General features: G+C 47.7%; 1 protein-coding gene across 1 annotated transcript; it reads right to left on the bottom strand.

The window, feature by feature from the left end:
- Positions 1–311: 311 nt before the first annotated feature.
- On the bottom strand, positions 312–20133 carry LOC138520643 (gastrin/cholecystokinin-like peptide). The gene is made up of 3 exons (XM_069632941.1): positions 20120–20133; positions 14312–14527; positions 312–706 (listed from the first exon to the last, which is right to left on the bottom strand). Exons 2-3 carry the CDS (start codon positions 14523–14525, stop codon positions 582–584), a joined length of 339 nt encoding a protein of 112 aa, XP_069489042.1. The 5' UTR covers positions 14526–14527; positions 20120–20133; the 3' UTR covers positions 312–581.
- Positions 20134–21604: the final 1471 nt, after the last annotated feature.

The raw sequence follows: 21604 nt of genomic DNA on the forward strand, positions 1-21604 counted from the left end.
GCTGTCCTGTCCTGTGGATGATCTGTGTGCTGCTTTGCTGACTGCCATTAAAGACACCCACCAATCTACCTGAAGAGTCTGTGGTTTATGTTCCATGACACTATCCTGTCTTATTAAATTCGCTACTGGAGATGATCAGTCTTAACCTCAACGCTAGCTGTCCCGCCCAAACACCACCATGCTGAATGGGACTCTAACCACAATAGAACTTCACCTGCTGCCACCCTGATAACCCCGTGCCATGGCACCCAACTACCACCTCCACCCCAGCGAAACACTTCAGGCTCTAAAGGGAATGGCAAGCAGAACAATTACATCAAAATAATTTATTACAATAATTTATTCCAAATCAACATAAAAAGTAGTTCTTTTTTTCCTCCATTCTCTATATTCTCTTTTCTTTGCATTCAGTTGGATTTGTGAAATATTGAAGACAATTTTCAATTTTATCTTGAGAGTTGACTATGATACAGGAGCCCTGACACCTTTTGGGGATTATGCCCACAAGACCAAGAATGATCTGTACACATTTCTGGAGTGAGGGTTGGGGGAGGGCGGAGGGGGGGCAAGAGATGCCTCTTTCAGGAGTTTCGAGGCAGGTCGTCCACGTTCCTCCGGCCAAAATCCATCCAGCCTTCGTAGTCCCGGTCATGCACAGGGTGCAGGGGCGCCAGCTCGTGCCAGAAGAGGTCCTGGTTGGATAGGTCTGTGGAACAAGAGCACAGGACACTGTGGTGAGCTCATAAACCCCTTCAAATAACATCATTCAGAATCAGAGGCGGCTCTGTGCTGGGTGCTTGTAATAGCCACACCGCAAATAGAATCAATCCTCGTGCTTCTAGAATAGTGGTAAGATCACACCATTGCAATATATAATTTTAGGGCAAGAAAGGCACTCCCAGCACATCTAGCCCACCCATTTCCTGCCAAGGGGGTGTGGACATGGGCGTTATATTAGGGGGCAGGGGTGCTTTTTCCCGCCCGACTTTCATGGCACACCATTTTGTCCCCATTCATTTGGCAGGGGCACCTTTTCTTCAAGTGTAATGCCCCCCGCCCCCCAAACATTTTCAGCAAAGTTACTCCACTGTGTGGGGGGAATGTCAGGTGCATGCCACTAGCCAGGCATGAAAAAAGTAATTTGCCCCCTCAATTCTCCACATGCACACAGCACACCATTTCTTACTCGCCACGCGTTGATTGTCACTTTCCAATTACTAGTGACTACCGCTCATTTTGAGGCCTGTTTTGGCAAAGTATTGGGACACTTACATGATAGGTTTAGGCCTTAACAGCGAAGAGTAGAGGAGAAGCAATTGGTAAGATACTTTGGAAAACAATCAATCAATCAATAACAAAGCAACACTCTGAGTTTCAAATGCAAAGATGTTCACTGTTCAGACTAAGTGCATTGTCCTATAAGACCTCAGTGGGGCAGCTCTGCTGTCTTTGCTGTTACTGAGAGCAGTGCATTAATGATAGCTGTGCAAGAGCAGTGCATACTGAAGGGCGTGTCTGATCACACAGCATCAATGAGAGCCGTGCTCCGAGGTGCTACTGAGAGCAGTGCATACTGAAGGGCGTGTCTGATCACACAGCATCAATGAGAGCCGTGCTCCGAGGTGTTACTGAGAGCAGTGCATACTATAGACGTGTCTGATCACACAGCATCAATGAGAGCCGTGCTCCGAGGTGTTACTGAGAGCAGTGCATAGTGAAGGGCGTGTCTGATCACACAGCATTAATGAGAGCCGTGCTCCGAGGTGTTACTGAGAGCAGTGCATAGTGAAGGGCGTGTCTGATCACACAGCATTAATGAGAGCCGTGCTCCGAGGTGTTAGTGAGAACAGGGTATACTCAAGGGTGTATCTGATCACACAGCATTTGTAAGAGCTGTGCAACCCCAATTATAGCTCTGTGTTCTAAGGTGTTCCTGAGAGCTATACAAGCAAAGAACACGTGTTGCTGTGTAATGCCATATTGGGAGTTGCATAATCTAATGGTCTCCTATCTTAAACCATGCTATGGGTAACCGATGAAATACTTGACCGGCGGAGGCCTTACTTAGAGCAGTGAACCATGACTGGCGTCGCTACTCTCTAAGGTGTTACTCAGAGATGGGTTACTGATGGGAAGGGTCCTTGGCGAGTCAGCACGCAGAGCCTGAAACCGGTGATGTTATCTGCTGTACCTGTATGTATAATGTAACCGGAGGAACAGCTCTGCAGTCTAGGCCATTACTGAGATCTGTGTAACCTGGACCATTGCTTGCAATCTCTGGTGAAGGCCAGAGTAATGTAACCGGAGGAACAGCTCTGCAGTCTAGGCCCTTACTGAGGTCTGTGTAACCTTGGCCATTGCTTGCAATCTCTGGTGAAGGCCAGAGTAATGTAACCTGAGGAACAGCTCTGCAGTCTAGGCCATTACTGAGATTGGTGTAACCTGGGCCATTGCTTGCAATCTCTGGTGAAGGCCAGAGTAATGTAACCTGAGGAACAGCTCTGCAGTCTAGGCCATTACTGAGATCTGTCTAACATGGGCCATTGCTTGCAATCTCTGGTGAAGGCCAGAGAAATGTAACCTGAGGAACAGCTCTGCAGTCTAGGCCATTACTGAGATCGGTGTAACCTGGACCATTGCTTGCAATCTCTGGTGAAGGCCAGAGTAATGTAACCGGAGGAATAGCTCTGCAGACTAGGCCATTACTGAGATCTGTGTAACCTGGGCCATTGCTTGCAATCTCTGGTGAAGGCCAGAGTAATGTAACCTGAGGAACAGCTCTGCAGACTAAGGCATTGCTGAGATCTGTGTAACGCGAGGTATAGCTCTGCAGTCTAAGGCATTGCTGAGATCTGTGTAACCTGAGGAACAGCTCTGCAGACTAAGGCATTGCTGAGATCTGTGTAACCTGGGGAACAGCTCTGCAGTCTAGGCCATTACTGAGATCTGTGTAACCTGGGCCATTGCTTGCAATCTCTGGTGAAGGCCAGAGTAATGTAACCTGAGGAACAGCTCTGCAGACTAAGGCATTGCTGAGATCTGCTTATCCTGGAGGACAGCTCTGCAGTCTAAGCCATTACTGAGTTCTGAGTAATCTGGGCCATTGCTTGCAATCTCTGGTGAAGGCCAGAGTAATGTAACCTGAGGAACAGCTCTGCAGACTAAGGCATTGCTGAGATCTGTGTAACCTGGAGGACAGCTCTGCAGTCTAAGCCATTACTGAGTTCTGAGTAATCTGGGCCACTGTCACAAACAACCCCTTTTCCACTTTCAAACGGTCCAATGTATGTCCATGATGTCCGCTGATTTGACAGACTCAACAAAAAGATTTGTTTTTATGACAGCTCACATTTTCTTTTTGCGTACAATAATGAAGTCGCCTTCTTTACTACACACTTCTGATTTCTGTTCTTCTTTAAATCTTGATAGTACAGTTGAATACTTCAGATGAGATTTCTTTATATTGTGCTCCTTGTATGTATATATCTGTAATTGTTTTTTTTAAAGCGCTTAATTCTGAACAGATTTTTCCAGTGTTACTCAGTGTCATCTTGTTTCTATGACGAGGCGTTGCCACTGAGCTATATTAGTTGTTGTGTTTTTTTTCAGTAAATATCATATACCTGATTTTATGGAATACTGTATGTTTATTCTATGATTTTATTTGCAGCACAATAGTACGCGTTCTACTTAAGATCAAGATATGTTTGTGTCACGTTTGTTTATAATGTGATTTGTGCACATTTAAGTTAGCTCAATGAAACAAGTTATTATCTTAGCTGTTAAAAACACATACATTAAACGCTATTTGTCTTAGAGCTGAAAAGATGTGGTCAGTTTTCTAAAGTACAGACTGGACTCCAATTCCAGCTCTCCTCCTAATTTAAGTGTTTTAACTTGGGTAACATATTTTGGGCCTGATTGACAGAAGTGTTTTATAATGGCGCAATCCCATAGGAAAATGCTCTGTGACTCAGGCTCTTTATCTTACAATGCCATGTCAAACAAAACCTGTAATATTTTTTTGTTATGGGAAATGGGGAGGCCGGATGCCACGTATGTGTTTTAAGGGGGAGGCACAGCACCACGTGAGGATTTTGTGTAGTGTGGGGTGGGGAGACAGGGTGCCAACTGTAGGCTTGTGTTGTGGGGTGGGGGTCCAGGGTGCACATATGGGTTTGTGTTGTTGGGATGCAGGACTTCAGTATGTGTCTATTCCTAGCTCAGCTTTGGGTAGGCTCTACTGATGATGTATATGTCTCTCTCACTTCTAGGGGCAGGAATTGGGATAGATATTGAAGGGTGGCCAAAGCAATGAATATGAAGTCAGTTCTGATACCCTTGAGGTGGACAGAATGGGACCGGTTGGCAAAGTGTATAGATGCACAGTCAATTGGTGACCCTTGATGTTCTTGCTAGTGTCTGCTCTGCTGGAGTAGAGGATGTAGCGGGAGGTGGTTCCAGGTTTAATTAGAAATCAGAGCTGGCCATTGCTGGAGTCAGAGTGGGTAGAGGCTGGTGGAAGGGCAGGAATGAGGGCTGTCAGGCAGGCCTGTTCCAGATCTGGTAGGCCTTGAATTAAAACAGTTCTAAGGGGTACACAGTGCTATTTTAAATAATCTTGTGGACAAAATGTGCTGTGCCAAAGTGAAGTGCTGCTTGATAGTCTGTTCATTTCTTTTTCCTTCTATTCCCCAGGCTTCAATAGGTTGTAACGGCCCGGGACATGAGTAAATAGGTGTGATAGAAGTGAGGGTCTTCAACAAGGGTCCCTAAGCCATTGCCACCATGTGCAGCTCAGGAAATAGGTGATTGATGTTATTAGAACACTACATTTCTAACCGTTGTGCTGAGAGTAATGCATTTTCTAAAGTAACAAATCCTCACCTAGCATGGCCGCCATTAAAATGAAAAGCGGGGCTCTTCTTCCATTTCAATGGTGCCAAGGGTTAGGGTGACCAGACGTTCCAGTTTTCCCAGGACAGTCCCGGGAAACTGCCCTCCGTCCCGGGGTCCCGAGAGTTTTTTAGTTTATAAACCCCATCCCGGGATTGGATGGGTGGGTGGCTACGGTCCCAGTTTTTGCCGGGAACCGATTCAGAAATCCCGAAATTGGACCCAGCGCGACTCTTCCTGTGTGTGAATGATTTTTGCACCCCTATTCCCTCCCCCTTCCCCTACCTAGCTGCTCTCATCCAATGAGGAGTGTGTCTGTGAACATAGCGACATAGAAGTAGCACTACCGTTTTTATCAGAGTCCTGTTTGTGTTTACTGTAGTCCTACTTCTATGTCTATGGCATGCCCCTTTTTTTTATTTTTTTTATCTGGTCAACCTACCTAGGGTGGGTGGTGAAGAACAGGGTTGTGCGGGGGTGCCACACAGAGGCGTTGCTAGGGGGGAGGGGCTGAAGGGGTTATAGCCCTGTGGCTTTTGGTTGTAGCCACCAGGATAGAAGCTCAGGGACTACAACCAAAACGCTAGCTATCCCTGAGTCCCGACAGTCCTGACATTAGAGTAACCCCGGGTCTTTTCCGGTCCTAGCAACACCTCTGGACTGCACAAAGAGAGTTAAGTGTAGGCCATAAAGGGTGGAGGCATGGGCAGTAGAGGGGGAAGAAAGTGGCTGGCGAATGATATGATATGGCATTTATAACGCTCCTATACACAAGTGATTCAAGGCGTGACGCGGCAAGGGGGGGGCAGAGGGAACAATGATCCTGCTAGGCCAGGTGTCATTCAGATCGCGCAAGGGAGAGGGGAAGGGGAAAAGTGCAGGGTGAGAAGGGGGAGGGGACAGTGCAGTAGAAGGGATAAATAGAATCAATATACAATAAGAGAAGTACGGCCAGCTGGTGGAAGTGCAAGGGTACGTGCAGACATCGGGTGTCAAGTGCTGGTGGGAGACTGTAGGGACTCAGAAAACAGTCCCCAAATGTGCGGGTTGCCAGGGAGGCAGTCCAGGAGTACAGCGGGTGAGGTGGGGGACCTGGCCCCGAGGTCAGAGGGTGGCCAGGTAACCAGTGCATTGGAGGGAAGATGATGGTCTGGTGTGGGTGCCAGTAGCAGCGAAATTGCTCAGAACACAAGCCTATATCAGAAGATGCAGCCTGCACTCTGAGCAACCTGATTGGCTGATCCCCCCTGCCCGGTGTACAAGTAATGGGAAGAACTCGAAGGTTGCAGGAGCAGGCAAGCAGGCCACCTCCGCGTTTGATCCTTCCAAGAGGAATGGAATGAGCACCATAGAGTTAGGCAGTAACTCAAACTGTTCATTTAGAGCCAAGGGAGAATTCAGTTTGAGGTGTGTGCAGTTCAGTGCTCAAAATTGTTATTCGCCTTTGAATTGTGATTACTGCCATTCGCGTGCCGGTTTTAAGCAGTGCCAACGAGGAATGTACAGCATATTTAGATATCATTCATGTACATACCACTGGGTGGCGCCGTTGTACATATATTGACAAGCACGTATTCTAACTTCTGTGCATAATGAATGAAGTGCACACGCCTATCTGCATGCACTTTTAAATTAGCCGGGCACTTGCTGCAGCCATATAAATGGCATACAAAATACAGAACTCTATGCAAATATTCTGGGACTCTTCTTCTAAACAGTGCACATTGCACTGAGGAGACGGTTAAGGTGTGCGCCTACGTGCAGTGTAGTCTTATGTGTGCAATTTGCATCGCTTGCACTCCAAAATGCAAACAGTGCACGCAAAACCCAGAGATCAGGGGTTTACGAGAATGATGTCAAAGCGTAAATGCCTCTCGCCATGTCGACATTCCTGTGCAAACTGGTATAGTTGCACCGGCATCAAAATTAGATGCTGGTCAACTTTAATGTTGCTCGATGCCCCTGCTCCGCCTGCAAAAACCATGCAAATCCCAGGAGTTGCATCAAGTGTAAAACCATGCGTACGCCCTCAGCACATTACGTGATTCGAGACTCCGGGTACTTGGAAAAAGCGCTCCTGTGGGTTTACGAGAAAAGAGAAAAAGTCTCTATTGAACCCCAATTGCAGACACAGGGAAACACGAATATTGCATTCTTGCAGATTCATACTCTAGAGTAATAGAGCATGTTTTCAATGACTGTTCTATTACTTCATGTGGAGTCAGTGATAGGTTAACGCACTGCCCCAGCCTCCTTCTTCTGACGTTCCCTTCCTGACCTCCAGGAGCCTTTGCCAAATAAAGGACACGCAAAGGAGAAGCAAATGCAGCTCTCCTTAGTGGATCTGCATCCTTTGGCTCTCTAGATGTATTGGACTACAACTCCCATCATCCTTAACCAGCATAGTCAATAGGCAAAGATCATGGGAATTGTAGTCCAACACATCTGGAGAGCCAAAGGTTGCAGACCCCTGCGAGATGAACGACCACTTTTAAGCACCTGGCTTCACGGAAAAACGCTGACGTCTAGTCACTTTGCAGCTTCCAAAACACACCTCTAAAAGATGGCCAGACACGTTTCTTTCGGTGCAATTAAGTTTCCCTCTGGGTAAAAAGGGGCCTACTCTGCCATCTAGTGCTAAAACTGGGTAAAGGCAGAAGGTCAATCCAGCATTTGAAGGCTCACTTTGGGTAAGGAGTAACATGCTTCTTATTTAACACTTTATTTAAAGTGCTTTTATATACTATTATTATTACTCAACCAAAATTGATACTCATTTATTCAACGTCGGAAGGATGAAAGAGGGAGTGTAAGCTATGCTGGGAGACCTGCAGCTCACACAAAAGTGACAGGTAGAGGCTAACTAGCTGAGCTACATTTGGCTACATTTTCTAGTTCAGCTGCAGACACCTCACAGGGTTTTGCTCCTGCTGCACAGATATGTCATCCCGTGTCCTTCACATCTTTCCGTACCCTTTTAGTATTATCTTTCCGTACCCTTACCTTCTAGTATCATCTTTCCGTACCCTTCTAGTATCATCTTCCCGTACCCTTCTAGCATCATCTTCCCGTACCCTTCTAGCATCATCTTTCCGTACCCTTCTAGTATCATCTTCCAGTACCCTTCTAGTATCATCTTTCCGTACCCTTCTAGCATCATCTTTCCGTACCCTTCTAGTATAATCTTCCCGTACCCTTCTAGTATCATCTTTCCGTACCATTCTAGCATCATCTTTCCATACCACTCTAGTATCATCGTCCCGTACCCTTCTAGTATCATCTTTCCGTACCCTTCTAGTATCATCTTCCCGTACCGTTCTTGTATAATCGGTCTGTACCCTTACCTTCTAGTATCATCTTTCCGTACGCATCTGGCATCATCTTTCGGGAACCCTTCTAGTATCTTCGTCCCGTACCCTTCTAGTATCATCTTTTCGTACCCTTCTAGTATCATCTTCCCGTACCGTTCTTGTATAATCTTTCTGTACCCTTACCTTCTAGCATCATCTTTCCATACGCTTCTAGCATCATCTTTCCGTACCATTCTAGCATCATCTTTCCATACCCTTACCATCTAGTATCATCCTCCCGTACCCTTCTAGCATCATCTTTCCGTACCCTTCCAGCATCATCTTTCCGTGCCCTTCTAGTATCATCTTCCCGTACCCTTCTAGTATCATCTTCCCGTACCGTTCTTGTATAATCGGTCTGTACCCTTACCTTCTAGTATCATCTTTCCGTACGCTTCTGGCATCATCTTTCGGGAACCCTTCTAGTATCTTCGTCCCGTACCCTTCTAGTATCATCTTTCCGTACCCTTCTAGCATCATCTTTCCGTACCCTTCCAGCATCATCTTTCCGTGCCCTTCTAGTATCATCTTCCCGTACCCTTCTAATATCATCTTTCCGTACGCTTTTAGTATCATCTTCCCGTTCCCTTCAAGTATCATCTTTCCGTACCCTTCTAGTATCATCTTTCCATACCCTTCTAGCATCATCTTTCTGTACCCTTCTAGTATCATCTTCCCGTACCCTTCTAGTATCATCGTCCCGTACCCTTCTAGTATCATCTTCCCGTACCGTTCTTGTATAATCTTTCTGTACCTTTAACTTCTAGCATCATCTTTCCGTACGCTTCTAGCATCATCTTTCGGGAACCCATCTAGCATCATCTTTCCATACCCTTACCTTCTAGTATCATCCTCCCAAACCCTTCTAGCATCATCTTTCCGTACCCTTCTAGCATAATCTTTCCGTACCCTTCTAGTATCATCTTCCCGTACTCTTCTAGTATCATCTTTCCGTATGCTTTTAGTATCATCTTCCCGTACGCTTTTAGTATCATCTTCCCGTTCCCTTCAAGTATCATCTTCCCGTACCCTTCTAGTATCATCTTCCCGTACCCTTCTAGTATCATCTTCCCGTACCCTACTAGTATCATCTTCCCGTACCCTTCTAGTATCATCTTCCCGTACCCTTCTAGTATCATCTTTCCGTACCCTTCTAGCATCATCTTTCCGTACGCTTCTAGCATCATCTTTCCGGAACCCTTCTAGCATCATATTTCCATACCCTTACCTTCTAGTATCATCCTCCCGTACCCTTCTAATATCATCTTTCCGTATGCTTCTAGTATAATCTCCCGTACCCTTCTAGTATCATCTTTCCGTACCCTTCTAGTATCATCTTTCCGTACCCTTCTAGCATCATCTTTCCGTACCCTTCTAGTATCATCTTCCCGTACCCTTCTAGTATCATCTTTCCATATCCTTCTAGTATCATCTTCCCGTACCGTTCTTGTATAATCTTTCTGTACCCTTACCTTCTAGCATCATCTTTCCGTACGCTTCTAGCATCATCTTTCCGGAACCCTTCTAGCTTCATCTTTCCATACCCTTACCTTCTAGTATCATCCTCCCGTACCCTTCTAGTATCATCTTTCCGTACACTTCTAGTATAATCTCCCGTACCCTTCTAGTATCATATTTCCGTAGGCTTCTAGTATCACCTTCCCTTCTAGCATCATCTTTCCGTACCCTTCTAGCATCATCTTTCTGTACCCTTACCTTCTAGTATCATCTTTCCGTATGATTCTAATATTTGAAGGAAAACCTTGCACCTCAGAATGTCAACTTAACTGCTATCTCAGTCTCAAAAATATTCCCCAACCCCAGACACAGTTCTTTAAAGGGAAACACCAGACTGTCAAAACCCTTTGATGCCATTCTTGTTTCCTGTGGGTAAAATGCTTCTTGCCCAGCCATCGAATGGTAAAATTAGGTACTGGTGGACACAGGCTCGTTGTTAAACATATAAGTGTCGCTTTGTACATTGTGCAAATTGCAGGGTGGGGATCGCCAGCGTGTGCACATGACTGAACTGTACTCTTCCCCACATCCAATTATCCTTGGTTGCTTTATAAAGTTTAAAAAATATGCATCAATCCCGGTGGACCCTGTTTTAAGGGTATCAGGTAATATTATCCCCATACATATGGTCACCATACGTAATGTCACTGGGAAAAGGTTGTGGCGACATTATATATGGGGACCATAGATTTATACATGGGTCATGGGAGCGTGAGTTGCGGGGGTGTCCTCCGGCCCCTTACAAAAAAAAAGCTTTTGGGGGGTTGCGGGGGTCTCTCCCGTATGTTCAATGTAATCATGTCTCTGTAAAAAACAGCCATTTTTCAGCGACTTTTTTGGCAGGTGTCATTATCACATGGAAGCGTTTTAAGTCCATTGTTTGCACGTCCCGGTGCAAACAAGTGTGAATGCCTCCCAGCAGGTTCCCAGGCTGGCACACGTTTGACTGGGATCCCTGTGGAATCCAATGCATTCATTCCAGCATCAAAATCAGATGGCGTTGTTAAGGCGTTCATTTTTGGCACGGGAAATGGATTGGGGTTTGGGGGATGCCCCAGGTCTGCCTTGCAAAAATAACAAACCTCCCCGGAGAGTTAAAGCAGGTGTACAGCCACATGTACATGTTTTACGCATGGTTTTTACACCTATTTTACGCTGCTACTCCAATGTATTGGAACATCGCCCAGTACAGTATGTCACGTTCCACCAGACGCAGGCTCATTCAAATGCAATCATTCGACTTTAGATAGCTCACTAGGCTGTGTAACTGCTCCAGACTTAACTATAAAACACGGAAACCCAGGGTCGACAGAGAACTATTGAGGTAGGTTAAAATGCTACCGCTTATTTCAGGGCCATAAGATCACTTTGTCTGCGATGTGAGTGTATTATTATGATATCTTTGGGACCATTAGCTCAGTGAGTTTTGGTGGATGCAGCCTGCCATTGGCTGGTACAACGCTAATTTATAGAAAAAAAATATATATATAGTGGTGTGGGAAAAAATTGGCGGTAACGGAATTACCAAACACTTTTCCTGCTCTGCCATACTACCACTTTCTGCCAAAAATCGTCAATATCGGTGAAGTTACCACAGCGATAATTCCACCAAAAATTCCCCATAGAGTCCAATGGACTCTCAAAATATGGGGATTAACTCCACCGCCGCCACTTGAAACCCGGCAGTGATTCTGCCGGATCAAGTGGTGGTAACAGTAATTCCATTGGTCAGTATTCCAGCAGATTTACCACCGGAATACCGCCCAAGTCCTAATGAGCCCCATTCACCTGTTTCAATGGTACACACACAGAGAGGAGGGTTTAGAAACCAGTGCCCATTCACTCATTGGCCTCTTGACAAAATGAAAATAACAATCTAAGTGTCCTTCTAGACTATTTTTTTTTTTAAATAAAGTGCCAGTTCTCTGATTTTGCTCACGTCTGCGATTGTGTTGTTTAGTGGTTGGTTTGTACTATATCATTTTGCCAGTTACTGTAAATCGGAGTTTCTAAGAGGGCGTGAAAGACTGTGAGTCAATGGGCAGAGCGAATGGCCATGTGGGGGGAATTGCACAGGTTGGCAGAACAGAACAGAGGGCAAAAGAAAGGCAACTGAAGGAGAAGTTTAGAGAGAAGCATCTGGGGGGGAAGAGTGAAGAGAATTAACGCGGGGCTAAAGAGTAAGCAGGCAGGAAAGAGTATGAAAATATTGACAAATGATGAAGGGGTTGCAAAATTAGAGCCGCGAAGGAAAGGGCAGCCAGCGGAGGGAAGCAAGTATGGGAGGGAGGCGAGTATTAAAGGAGATCTAGAAAAAAGCGATGTGTAGCGATTTGAAAAGGGATTGATGAGGGAAGTGAGTGTAGGCAGACAGGCCCAGGAAAAAGTAGGAGCAGTTATCAAAACAAAAGAATGTGAAAGTAAGAACACTGTTGGAAATAGAAAAATCTACTCTGGATACCCAACTCTTGGGCGCCTGCAGGAGTGTCCGGAGTGAGGTGGGTGGGACAGGGGTCGAAGTCATGCTAGGCAATTGATAGGCTTGTATAAAATGTCTACAAAACACTGGGTTAAAATAACACTGTTTTGGAGCGATTTCTCGAAACGTATCGAACTCACATAATATACCCACCTGACAATATATACATCTCTACAGTAATATGTTGAGCAAAAAGAATATGATTGTAGATCTATATTTTCCATCCTGAATGGAAGCTTACAATTATGAGCATACAAATTAATGCACAGCTCTCAACTTTCCCGATGCTTTGCATTGGTGTATTTCTTATCATTCTGGGACTTGTAGTTCTGCCTTTTCAATGTTTAATCTAGGGCTGCAAGTCCCAGAAAGCTAAGAAAATACAGGACTGGATGTTCCTCTCAAACGTGGCAAGTGGTAACTTGAGAGTTCTAAGTAATGTGAGTCTAAAACATCTCCCTATGGTTTTACAACTGTAATGTTAGGACTGGAAGAAAAACAGTGAAAGAAAACGCATGATACATTTGCACTCCATAAAGGTCATGCCATAGCCGATCCCTAATACCCACTCACGGCTGCGTCCACAGCCATTAAATGTTCAAAGCGCCTTGAGGGCTTAAAAGCAAATAAATAACGAAGCAGGGCTGTTTTGGTCTCAGAAGTGGTGGGAACAGCTGATCACTCTGGGTGCACTGTGAAATGGCGACTTGATCACAGGCTTTTGTTTTCTCTGGGTCTGGGATTCTGGGGAGACCCCTTTTGTAGCCTTCCAGATCCAGGGAGGTCCGGCCCATTGCCAGAACGTAAGAAAGAATACGAGTCTGGGTGCCCTGGAAAGCTGGCAAAGGTGCATATTATGAAAAGGTGGAAGTGGCAGAAACAAGAAAGTGAGGAAATGAGTTCAGAAAGATAATGGAGGACCAAAGAAAGCACAAGGGCACATACGGCGCAGAAGAGGCAAAGAGAAGTAGGGACAAGATGGAAGGAGCCGGGCAAGGCAAGAAGAAAAAAAAACGATATTTAGTTTTTTGAGGAGCTGAGATAAAGACAGTGGGTCTCATTACGAGTTTGGAGGTAGCCATGCCGTTTTTAGCACCATGGATACCCCCAAACTGGGTACAGGGTCCGGCAAAAGCGGACTTACTGGGCCATTCCAACCTTGGAGGGCCCGGTAATTCCTCATTCAAGGAACCCGGACCCAGTACATCCCCATTCCCATTTGAGCCCCCATGGTGCTCAATGGGAATGGGGAGCATGCTAACGACAGGCCCGTTAATGACAGGCCCGTTGTTAGCATCCTGGTCTGCTAGCGGGTCCTGCTAAAGACGTCTGGGCTGACCAGACGTCCTTAGCGGCACCCGCCACCAGACCTCGTAATGATGCAGTAGAGTGATAACGGCGTCTGCAGCTCTACCGGCGCTGTTCTCATTCTACCGCACTCATTGTAATGAGGCCCAGTGTGTTAATAACCCGGGTTTGGTGGCAGATATTGGAATGTGAAGGGGGGCTGTGAAGAAGGGGAGAAGGATCAGAAAGTCATCTGCATAGAAGTCCCAACCCGAGTCGAAGGAAACACTTCTCTCTGTAGGACCCCTGTGTTTGTATTTTACTGTAATGATGATTTAATAACTTTAAAACAAATTCTGACTTGATATGAGTAACACAACCCAAAATAGGTGTGATCCACCCAGCTGTGTCAAGCCCAGCAGCTTTTTTCCACTATGTAATGTAATTTGTTATTTGTATAGTGCCTTTATCTCATTGGTATGGCCTTAAAGTGCTGTAGTTGAACGCTCTTTGGGGACCGTAGTACAAGGTTTAGGAAAATTGATCAGAGGAGTTAAGGATGTGTGTGTGCATTTTGGCCAAAGCAAAGTTGGGTAGGGGTGTGCAAGTCCCGACTAGCAGACCCATGTTGAGCTGGGAAGTGAAGGGGTGCTTTGAAGTTGACAAGAGAGTATGTGACAGTAGTAGAACCCATTATGTGTCCAGCATACGTGTATGGCTACCACAGTGTGGCCACCAACAGTGGCAGCCTGGGCACGGCACTGTGCGGGCTCCTCCTTACCTGTGAATGCGTCAGGGAAGGCCTTGAGCAGGTAATGCCTCTGCTCCTGCGACAGGGAATTCAGGAGGTCCCGCCGACTCAGCTCTGAAGGCGCCGCTGCGTTCCTCGGTGCCACGGCCGCGTCTGATGCCTGAGGTTCTGACATCATGGGCATGGAGAGGCAGGAGGCCACTAGGATGGCAAGCAGGATGCACATGGAAGCCTGGCTGGTCATGTCTGTAAAAGGGCAAGTGGTAAGAGTTCAACTCAAATATAAGGCAGAATGTTACTGGCATCATGTCATGGGGATCACCTTTACCCAGGCCTGGCTTTCAGCCACCACAACTATGCATGCTGGGACTAAAATAGTAGTTTTGTTTTTACATTATATGGCACTTTTTCTACTACTCTTCTTTAACATGGCAGAGGTGGCCAGGACTACAAATACATGGTTGTTTTCCCCTAAAAAAAAAACTGTTCTGTGCAGTTGTGTGATGAGACCTGTTGTATTTTCTTTCTACACTGGTCGTAGAATGTAATGATGGCGCACAGTTCAGATTTTCTTTTTAACAAGCACATGCATGTTGGGAGTTGTAGTCTTGGTTCACTTCCATTAGGCCGACGTGTCAGATTACAATGGTCTGTAAAACAAATGCCTTGGACTGCAAGCATGGCTCGCAGGAGACATGGGCCATATTGGTCTCCCTATAGCGTGCAATATTTTCCGGGGGCCACACAACAACGAATGTAAATTCTTCCTAGTGCTAAAACATACATTGAGACGCTAGAGTAATAATAATCAAATAAAAACATACAAAAACAAAGATGTCCTCTTGGGGCTATCAACCCCCCCATTGAATAATGTTTCTGCAAAGCTACAAGGAGCAGGCGAATGTTCACTCCCGAGGCAGGATAGTGCAGGATGCTGCTGTGCAGAGACAGTGCAATACCAGCACTTCCTTTTAACTCTTCCTTGCACGGAGAGTGGATCAAAGGGTTGGAACAAAATGGACTGTTTCACAAATATAAAGAGGCTGAAGCCTGCCAGAGGATATGATCAAAAACATTAACAATTTGGGGGAGGGAGGGCGCTATTGTGTCACCCTGTGCTTTCAGAGAGTGGGATGGCGCATGGAGTCTCTTTCCTCAGTGTAGGATCTCCACTAATCTGACCATGTTTGGAAGAGTTTGGTGACCTGCCCTTCTCTCTGCATGATCGGGAAGAGTAGGGTGACCTCCACTTCTTTCTGCGTGATTGGGAAGAGTAGGGTGACCTCCACTTCTTTCTGCATGATTGGGAAGAGTAGGGTGACCTCCACTTCTTTCTGCGTGATTGGGAAGAGTAGGGTGACCTCCACTCCTCTCTGCGTGATTGGGAAGAGTAGGGTGACCTCCACTTCTTTCTGCGTGATTGGGAAGAGTAGGGTGACCTCCACTTCTTTCTGCGTGATTGGGAAGAGTAGGGTGACCTCCACTTCTTTCTGCGTGATTGGGAAGAGTAGGGTGACCTCCACTCCTCTCTGCGTGATTGGGAAGAGTAGGGTGACCTCCACTTCTTTCTGCGTGATTGGGAAGGGTAGGGTGACCTCCACTTCTTTCTGAATGATTGGGAAGAGTAGGGTGACCTCCACTCCTCTCTGCGTGATTGGGATGAGTAGGGTGACCTCCACTTCTTTCTGCATGATTGGGAAGAGTAGGGTGACCTCCACTCCTCTCTGCGTGATTGGGAAGAGTAGGGTGACCTCCACTTCTTTCTGCATGATTGGGAAGAGTAGAGTGACCTCCACTCCTCTCTGCGTGATTTGGAGATTAAGGTTGTCCCCCTTCCCTACCCATGATTAGGGAGGGTAGGGTGACCTTTCCTTCTCTCTACCAGATTGGGCACAGTAGGGTGGTCTCCACTACTCTGCTCATGTTTGGCAGATTAAGGTGACCTCCACTTCTCGCTGCCTGATTGTGAAGTGTACGCGGACCTCCACTACTCTGCTCATGTTTGGAAAGGTAGGGTGGGTTCGCCTTCCGTAACCAGGATTTTGGAAAGTAGGGTGACCTCCACTTCTCTCAGCATGACTGGGGAATGTATGGTGGTCTCCACGTCTCTGGTCAAGGTTGGGAGACTAGGGTGACCTCCTCTTCCCTATCCAGGATTAGGGAGAGTAGAGTGGGCTTCAGGTGCCTTGAATAATCTACCCACTTCTATGCGATCCAGAGGAATATACAACATGTTCCGAAAAATTCTAAAAAAAACCCTCCTCTTTGGGTAAATATGACTGTCCTATTTTGTCCCGTCCTGTCTCTGTCTACTTGTGCACCCTGATTCCTGTGGGCTATGGCGCCCTATAAATAAACAAAATAAATAAAAATGCATGATTGGGGAGTGTAGGGTGACTCCCACTTCTCTGGTCATGTTTGGGAGAGTAGGGATGAGTCAGCTTCCCTGTCCAGGATTTGGGAGAGTAGAGTGGCCACCACTTCGCTGGTGATGTTTGGGAGAGTAGGGTTGAGTCCCCTTCCCTGTCCAGGATTTGGGAGAGTAGAGTGGCCACCACTTCGCTGGTGATGTTTGGGAGAGTAGGGTTGAGTCCCCTTCACTGTCCAGGATTTGGGAGAGTAGAGTGGCCGTCGCGTCTCTGGTCATGTTTGGGAGAGTAGGGATGAGTCCCCTTCCCTGTCCAGGATTTGGGAGAGTAGAGTGGCCGTCGTTTCTCAGGTCATGTTTGGGAGAGTAGGGCTGAGTCTGCTTCCCTGTCCAGGATTTGGGAGGGTAGAGTGGCCGCCACTTCTCTGGTTATGTTTGGGAGAGTAGGGTTGAGTTCCCTTCCCTTTCCTGGATTTGGGAGAGTAGAGTGGCCGCCACTTCTCTGGCCATGTTTGAGAGTAGGATGCAAAACAAAAAGGTGATGGCTGGAAGGTTTGGAATTACTCCTAACCTCTGTCATTTTTCTGGGCAAACCTCCAGGCCATCGTTCTTCGCCTGCCAAGCCATTACAGAACGGGAAAGACCATATGTAAATCAGGCCTGGTCCCACCCCAAAAGGGGCAGTCCAGCCCAAAGTGCTTGGTCACATCCCTTCCACACGAGAACACTGATGACACCCAGCAAGGCGAAACGTGTTTGGGGATGCTTGTGGTCTCGTGCACAAAGGTATGCGACCTAGCAGTTTGCGTTGGACTGCCCCTTTAGTGGTGGGACCAAGCCTGATTTGCATATGGTCTTTCCCCCTTTGGAATGTCTTGGCAGGTGAAGAACAATGGTCTGGATGGTCGCCCAGAGCAATGCCAGAGGTTAGGATTAATCCCATACCTTCCAGCCAGTACCTCTTTTGCTCTGCGTAAGTCACGCGAGTGGGACGGGTATGCCCACGTTCCCGTGTCTGCTGAGCCTAGAGACCCAAGCTACTCCTCACTGATGAGGCCCAACAAGGCTGAAACATGTTTGGGGATGCTTGTGGTCTCGTGCAGAAGGGATGTGACCTAGCAGTTCGGGCTGGACTGCCCCTTTAGGAGTGGGACCAAGCCTGATTTGCCTATGGTCTTTCCCCTTTTATAATGGCTTGGCAGGCGAAGAACAATGGTCTGGAGGGTTGCCCAGAGCAATGCCAGAGGTTAGGATTAATCCCATACCTTCCAGCCGTCACCTCTTTTGCTTTGAGAGAGCAGGATGACCTTGACTTCTGACTGCATGATTGGGGGAGGAGGGTGGACTCCCCTCCCCTATCCAGGATTTGTGGGAGTAGGGTGTCCTTCACTTCTCTCTGCATAGTTTTGGAGAATGTGATAGTGTCATGGTTTGTGAGAGGAGGGTGGACTCAACTTCTCAGTCTAGTTTTTGGTAGAGTAAGGTTGACTCCAATTATTCTTGGAGAGCAGCATGGAGTCTGGATTAGTACGATGGCCTCTGCTTCTCTCGACATAAAGTTAGACAGTGGTAGGCACATGGCTAGGCGCTGTGAGGAGCCTGGAACACATGAACTCACCTCATGAGGATCAATGAACACATGGTTATATAGAATTAGGAGCCGGGGACACGTGGTTAGACAGTATGAGGAACCTGGAGCACATGAACTCACCTAATGAGAAGCAAAGAACACATGGGTAGGCAGTGTGAGGAGCCAGGCACCCATGGGTAGGCAGTGTGAGGGGAAAGGGACACGTGGTTAGGCAGTGTGAGGGGTCAGGCACACATGGATAGGCAGTATGAGGCACCTGGAGCACATGAACTCACCTCATGAGAACCAACGAACACATGGGTAGACAGTGTGAGGAGCCAGGCACTCATTATTAGGCAGTGTGGGGGGTCAGGCACACATGGTTAGGCAGTGTGAGGGTCCAGGCACCCATGGTTAGGCAGTGTGAGCTGTCAGACACACATGGTTAGGCCGTGTGAGGAGCCTGAAGCACATGAACCCACCTCATGAGGGGCCAGAAGCACATGGTTAGGCAGTGTGAGGAGCTTGGGGCACATGGCGCCACCTCATGAGCAGCAAAGAACACATGGCTAGGCCTGTGTGGGGAACCAGGCACACATGGTTAGACAGTGTGAGGAGCTTGGGGCACCTGGTTAGCCAGTGTGAGGAGTCAGACACGCATAGTAAGCAGTATGTGGAGCCTGGAGCACATGGACCCACCTCATGAGGAGCCGGAAACACATGTTAGGCAGTGTGAGGAGCCAGGCAAACATGGTTACATAGAATGAGGAGCCGGGACACATGGGCCCACCTCACGAAGAACAATAAGTGCATAGTGTGAGGAGCTTGGGGCACACGGGTGGGCAGTGTGAGGAGCCTGAAGCACATGGACCGACCTCGTGAGGAGCAAGGAACTCATGGTTGGGTCTGTGTGAGGAGCAAGGAACACATGGTTAGACAGTGTGAGGAGCTTGGGGTACATGGACAAGCAGCCAGAGGCAGCCTGGACGCTGACAGAGGTGGGTAGACAATGGGGGGCGGGGGGTGGAGGGCGTACACTGCCAAGCAGACTGTAGCCTCCGGCACCCTAAACCCCACCTGCTCTAACCACGCGCCGTTTTCTCAGGCAAGTTCCCGGCGCCGTAAGGCGAGTGCAGCGCTGATTGGCGCAGTAGAAAAGCTCCATAACACAACACAACCCCAAATAGCTGGTACGGTGGGTTATGCGATGAACCCCAAGAAATGCACGAACAGAAAAGCACATCATCACAGAAAAGAGCAAACCGGCTAGAACACAAAAGGAGGAAAGCGAGGAACGAACAGATCGGAATTCAGAGCAGAGTTAAGAAATAAAGAAGGAAGTGGTGAAAAATACACGAAGCAAGCACGTGTGGCAGCACGGATAGAAGAAGCAAAAAGAAAAAAACAAACACTAGAAATGGCGAATGTGTGTAAGGGGATTCTGTAGCGCAGCGCTGTCCAGAAAAGACATTTATTTTAACTGTTAGCAGATACGAGGGTGAAGCATCTGCATTTCAACATTATGTTTTCTTGGATTTGTATGAAAGAAAAAATGGATTAAAAAGCGACCTGTGGAACGGATAAACTGCCCTTCCATCTATAATCTTTTATAATTCTTCTAAGCACGGGGTCGGGATTAGAAACGGCGCTGAGCTGCGCTGTCTTGCATGGCAGCTTCCAAGGGAAACGCGTTGCCCCTGAGCTATCCTTCCTCCACGTTCCTGCCTGTCACTGGGACCGCCTGAGTTCTTATTGTGCGTTTCCTTACCTCTGTGAATCCCAAGCCCCGGGGTCACTGCGGAACAGGCTAGAGGCCAGCATGAATCACTTCTGCCCATGTGCTCCCCAGTGTGCCACGCTGCCCGGGGGGGGGGGGGCGAGGGGGACGAGGGCTCCTTACCTGCGAGAGTCGGGCTCGTGGCAGCTTCCAAGGGAAGCGCGTTGCCCCTGAGCTATCCTTCCTCCCCGTTCCTGCCTGTCACTGGGACCGCCTGAGTTCTTATTGTGCGTTTCCTTACCTCTGTGAATCCCAAGGGCTCCTTACCTGCGAGAGTCGGGCTCGTGTCGGCGCTGATGGAAGCTGTGGTGCCGTCTCGCAGTGCCTCTCTCTGCTGCCAGCCTCCGGGCCTCTTTTATAAGGCTGTCGCGGGCTGGCCAGTCTCCTCCACCTCCCCTTCCTCGCCCACGTGCGCGCCCCTGCTAGCCCATCCCCATCCTTACCTCCCTCAGCACTGACAGACCTCAAGGCGTCACACGCCAAAGTTTCCCCAGTTACTGGTATTTTTCCAGCGTGTTCTGTGTATTTCCTGCAATTGCTCAAACATCAACACAGGTGTATTTAAAATAAAGGGTCCCGCGTGGCACCATATACCCAACATTGTATGCGCTACTATTAAATGAACATGTCTGTTACACAGGTGTTCTTTTTACTGGTGAAAATCCTGTTCTTGTTTAATGTTATTATAAGCGGGGGTTTATTTAAGTGTTTCTTAACGCTACGCATCTAGAATCTGGACATTTGAACTGGACCTGGGAGTGCAGGGAATTCATAGGAAGGGCCGAGCCGGGGGTCTGGCCCGGCTCTTAGTGAAAAATAGGAGCCGAGCCAGGGAAATGGCTGCGCAAAATGAGGAGGCGCCTGTGACAGGGACCTGGGGGCAAGAAAAGGGGCTAAAGTGGTTGGGGTCAGCAAAAGGGGCTAAAGTGGTTGGGGTCAGCCAAAAGGTTTAAAGGGGCAAGAACATGGGTTGAGGGACAACAAAGGGGGCTAATGGGGCTGGAGGCAAGAACAGGGGCTAAACAGGACTGGGAATATAAAAGGGGCTTAAGGTGTTAGGGGCAACAAAAGGGGTTAAATGGGGTGGGGGTCAAGAAAAGGGGCACAACTGGTCTGGGCAGTTATAGGCGGTGAGGGGCCACAACAGGGGGCTAAATGGGACTGGGGTCAAGAAAAGGGGCAGCACAGGTCTGGGGCAGCTAAAAGGGTTAAGGGGCAACAGAAGGGGTTAAATGGGAGTGGAGGTCAAGAAAAGGGGCAACACTGGAGTGGGGCAGATAAAAGGGTTAAGGGGCAACAAATGGGGATACATGGGGCTGGGGTCAGCAAAAAGGTTTAAAGGGGCAAGAAAATGGGTTGAGGGACAACAAATGGGGCTAAAGGGGGATGGAGGCAAAACAGGGGCTCAACAGGACTGGGGCAAAAAAGGGGCTCAACAGGACTGGGGCAAGAAAAGGGGCTTAAAGAGTTAGGGGCAACAAACGGGGCACAGCTGGTCTCGGGCAGTTATAGGTGGTGAGGGGCCAGACAAGGGGCTAAATTGGACTGGGGTCAAGAAAAGGGGCAACACAGGTCTGGGCAGCTAAAAGGGTTAAGTGGCAACAAAAG

This window comes from Ambystoma mexicanum, chromosome 13 (assembly GCF_040938575.1).
Source record: "Ambystoma mexicanum isolate Mex_15411 chromosome 13, UKY_AmexF1_1, whole genome shotgun sequence".
Taxonomy (NCBI): Eukaryota; Metazoa; Chordata; class Amphibia; order Caudata; family Ambystomatidae; genus Ambystoma; species Ambystoma mexicanum.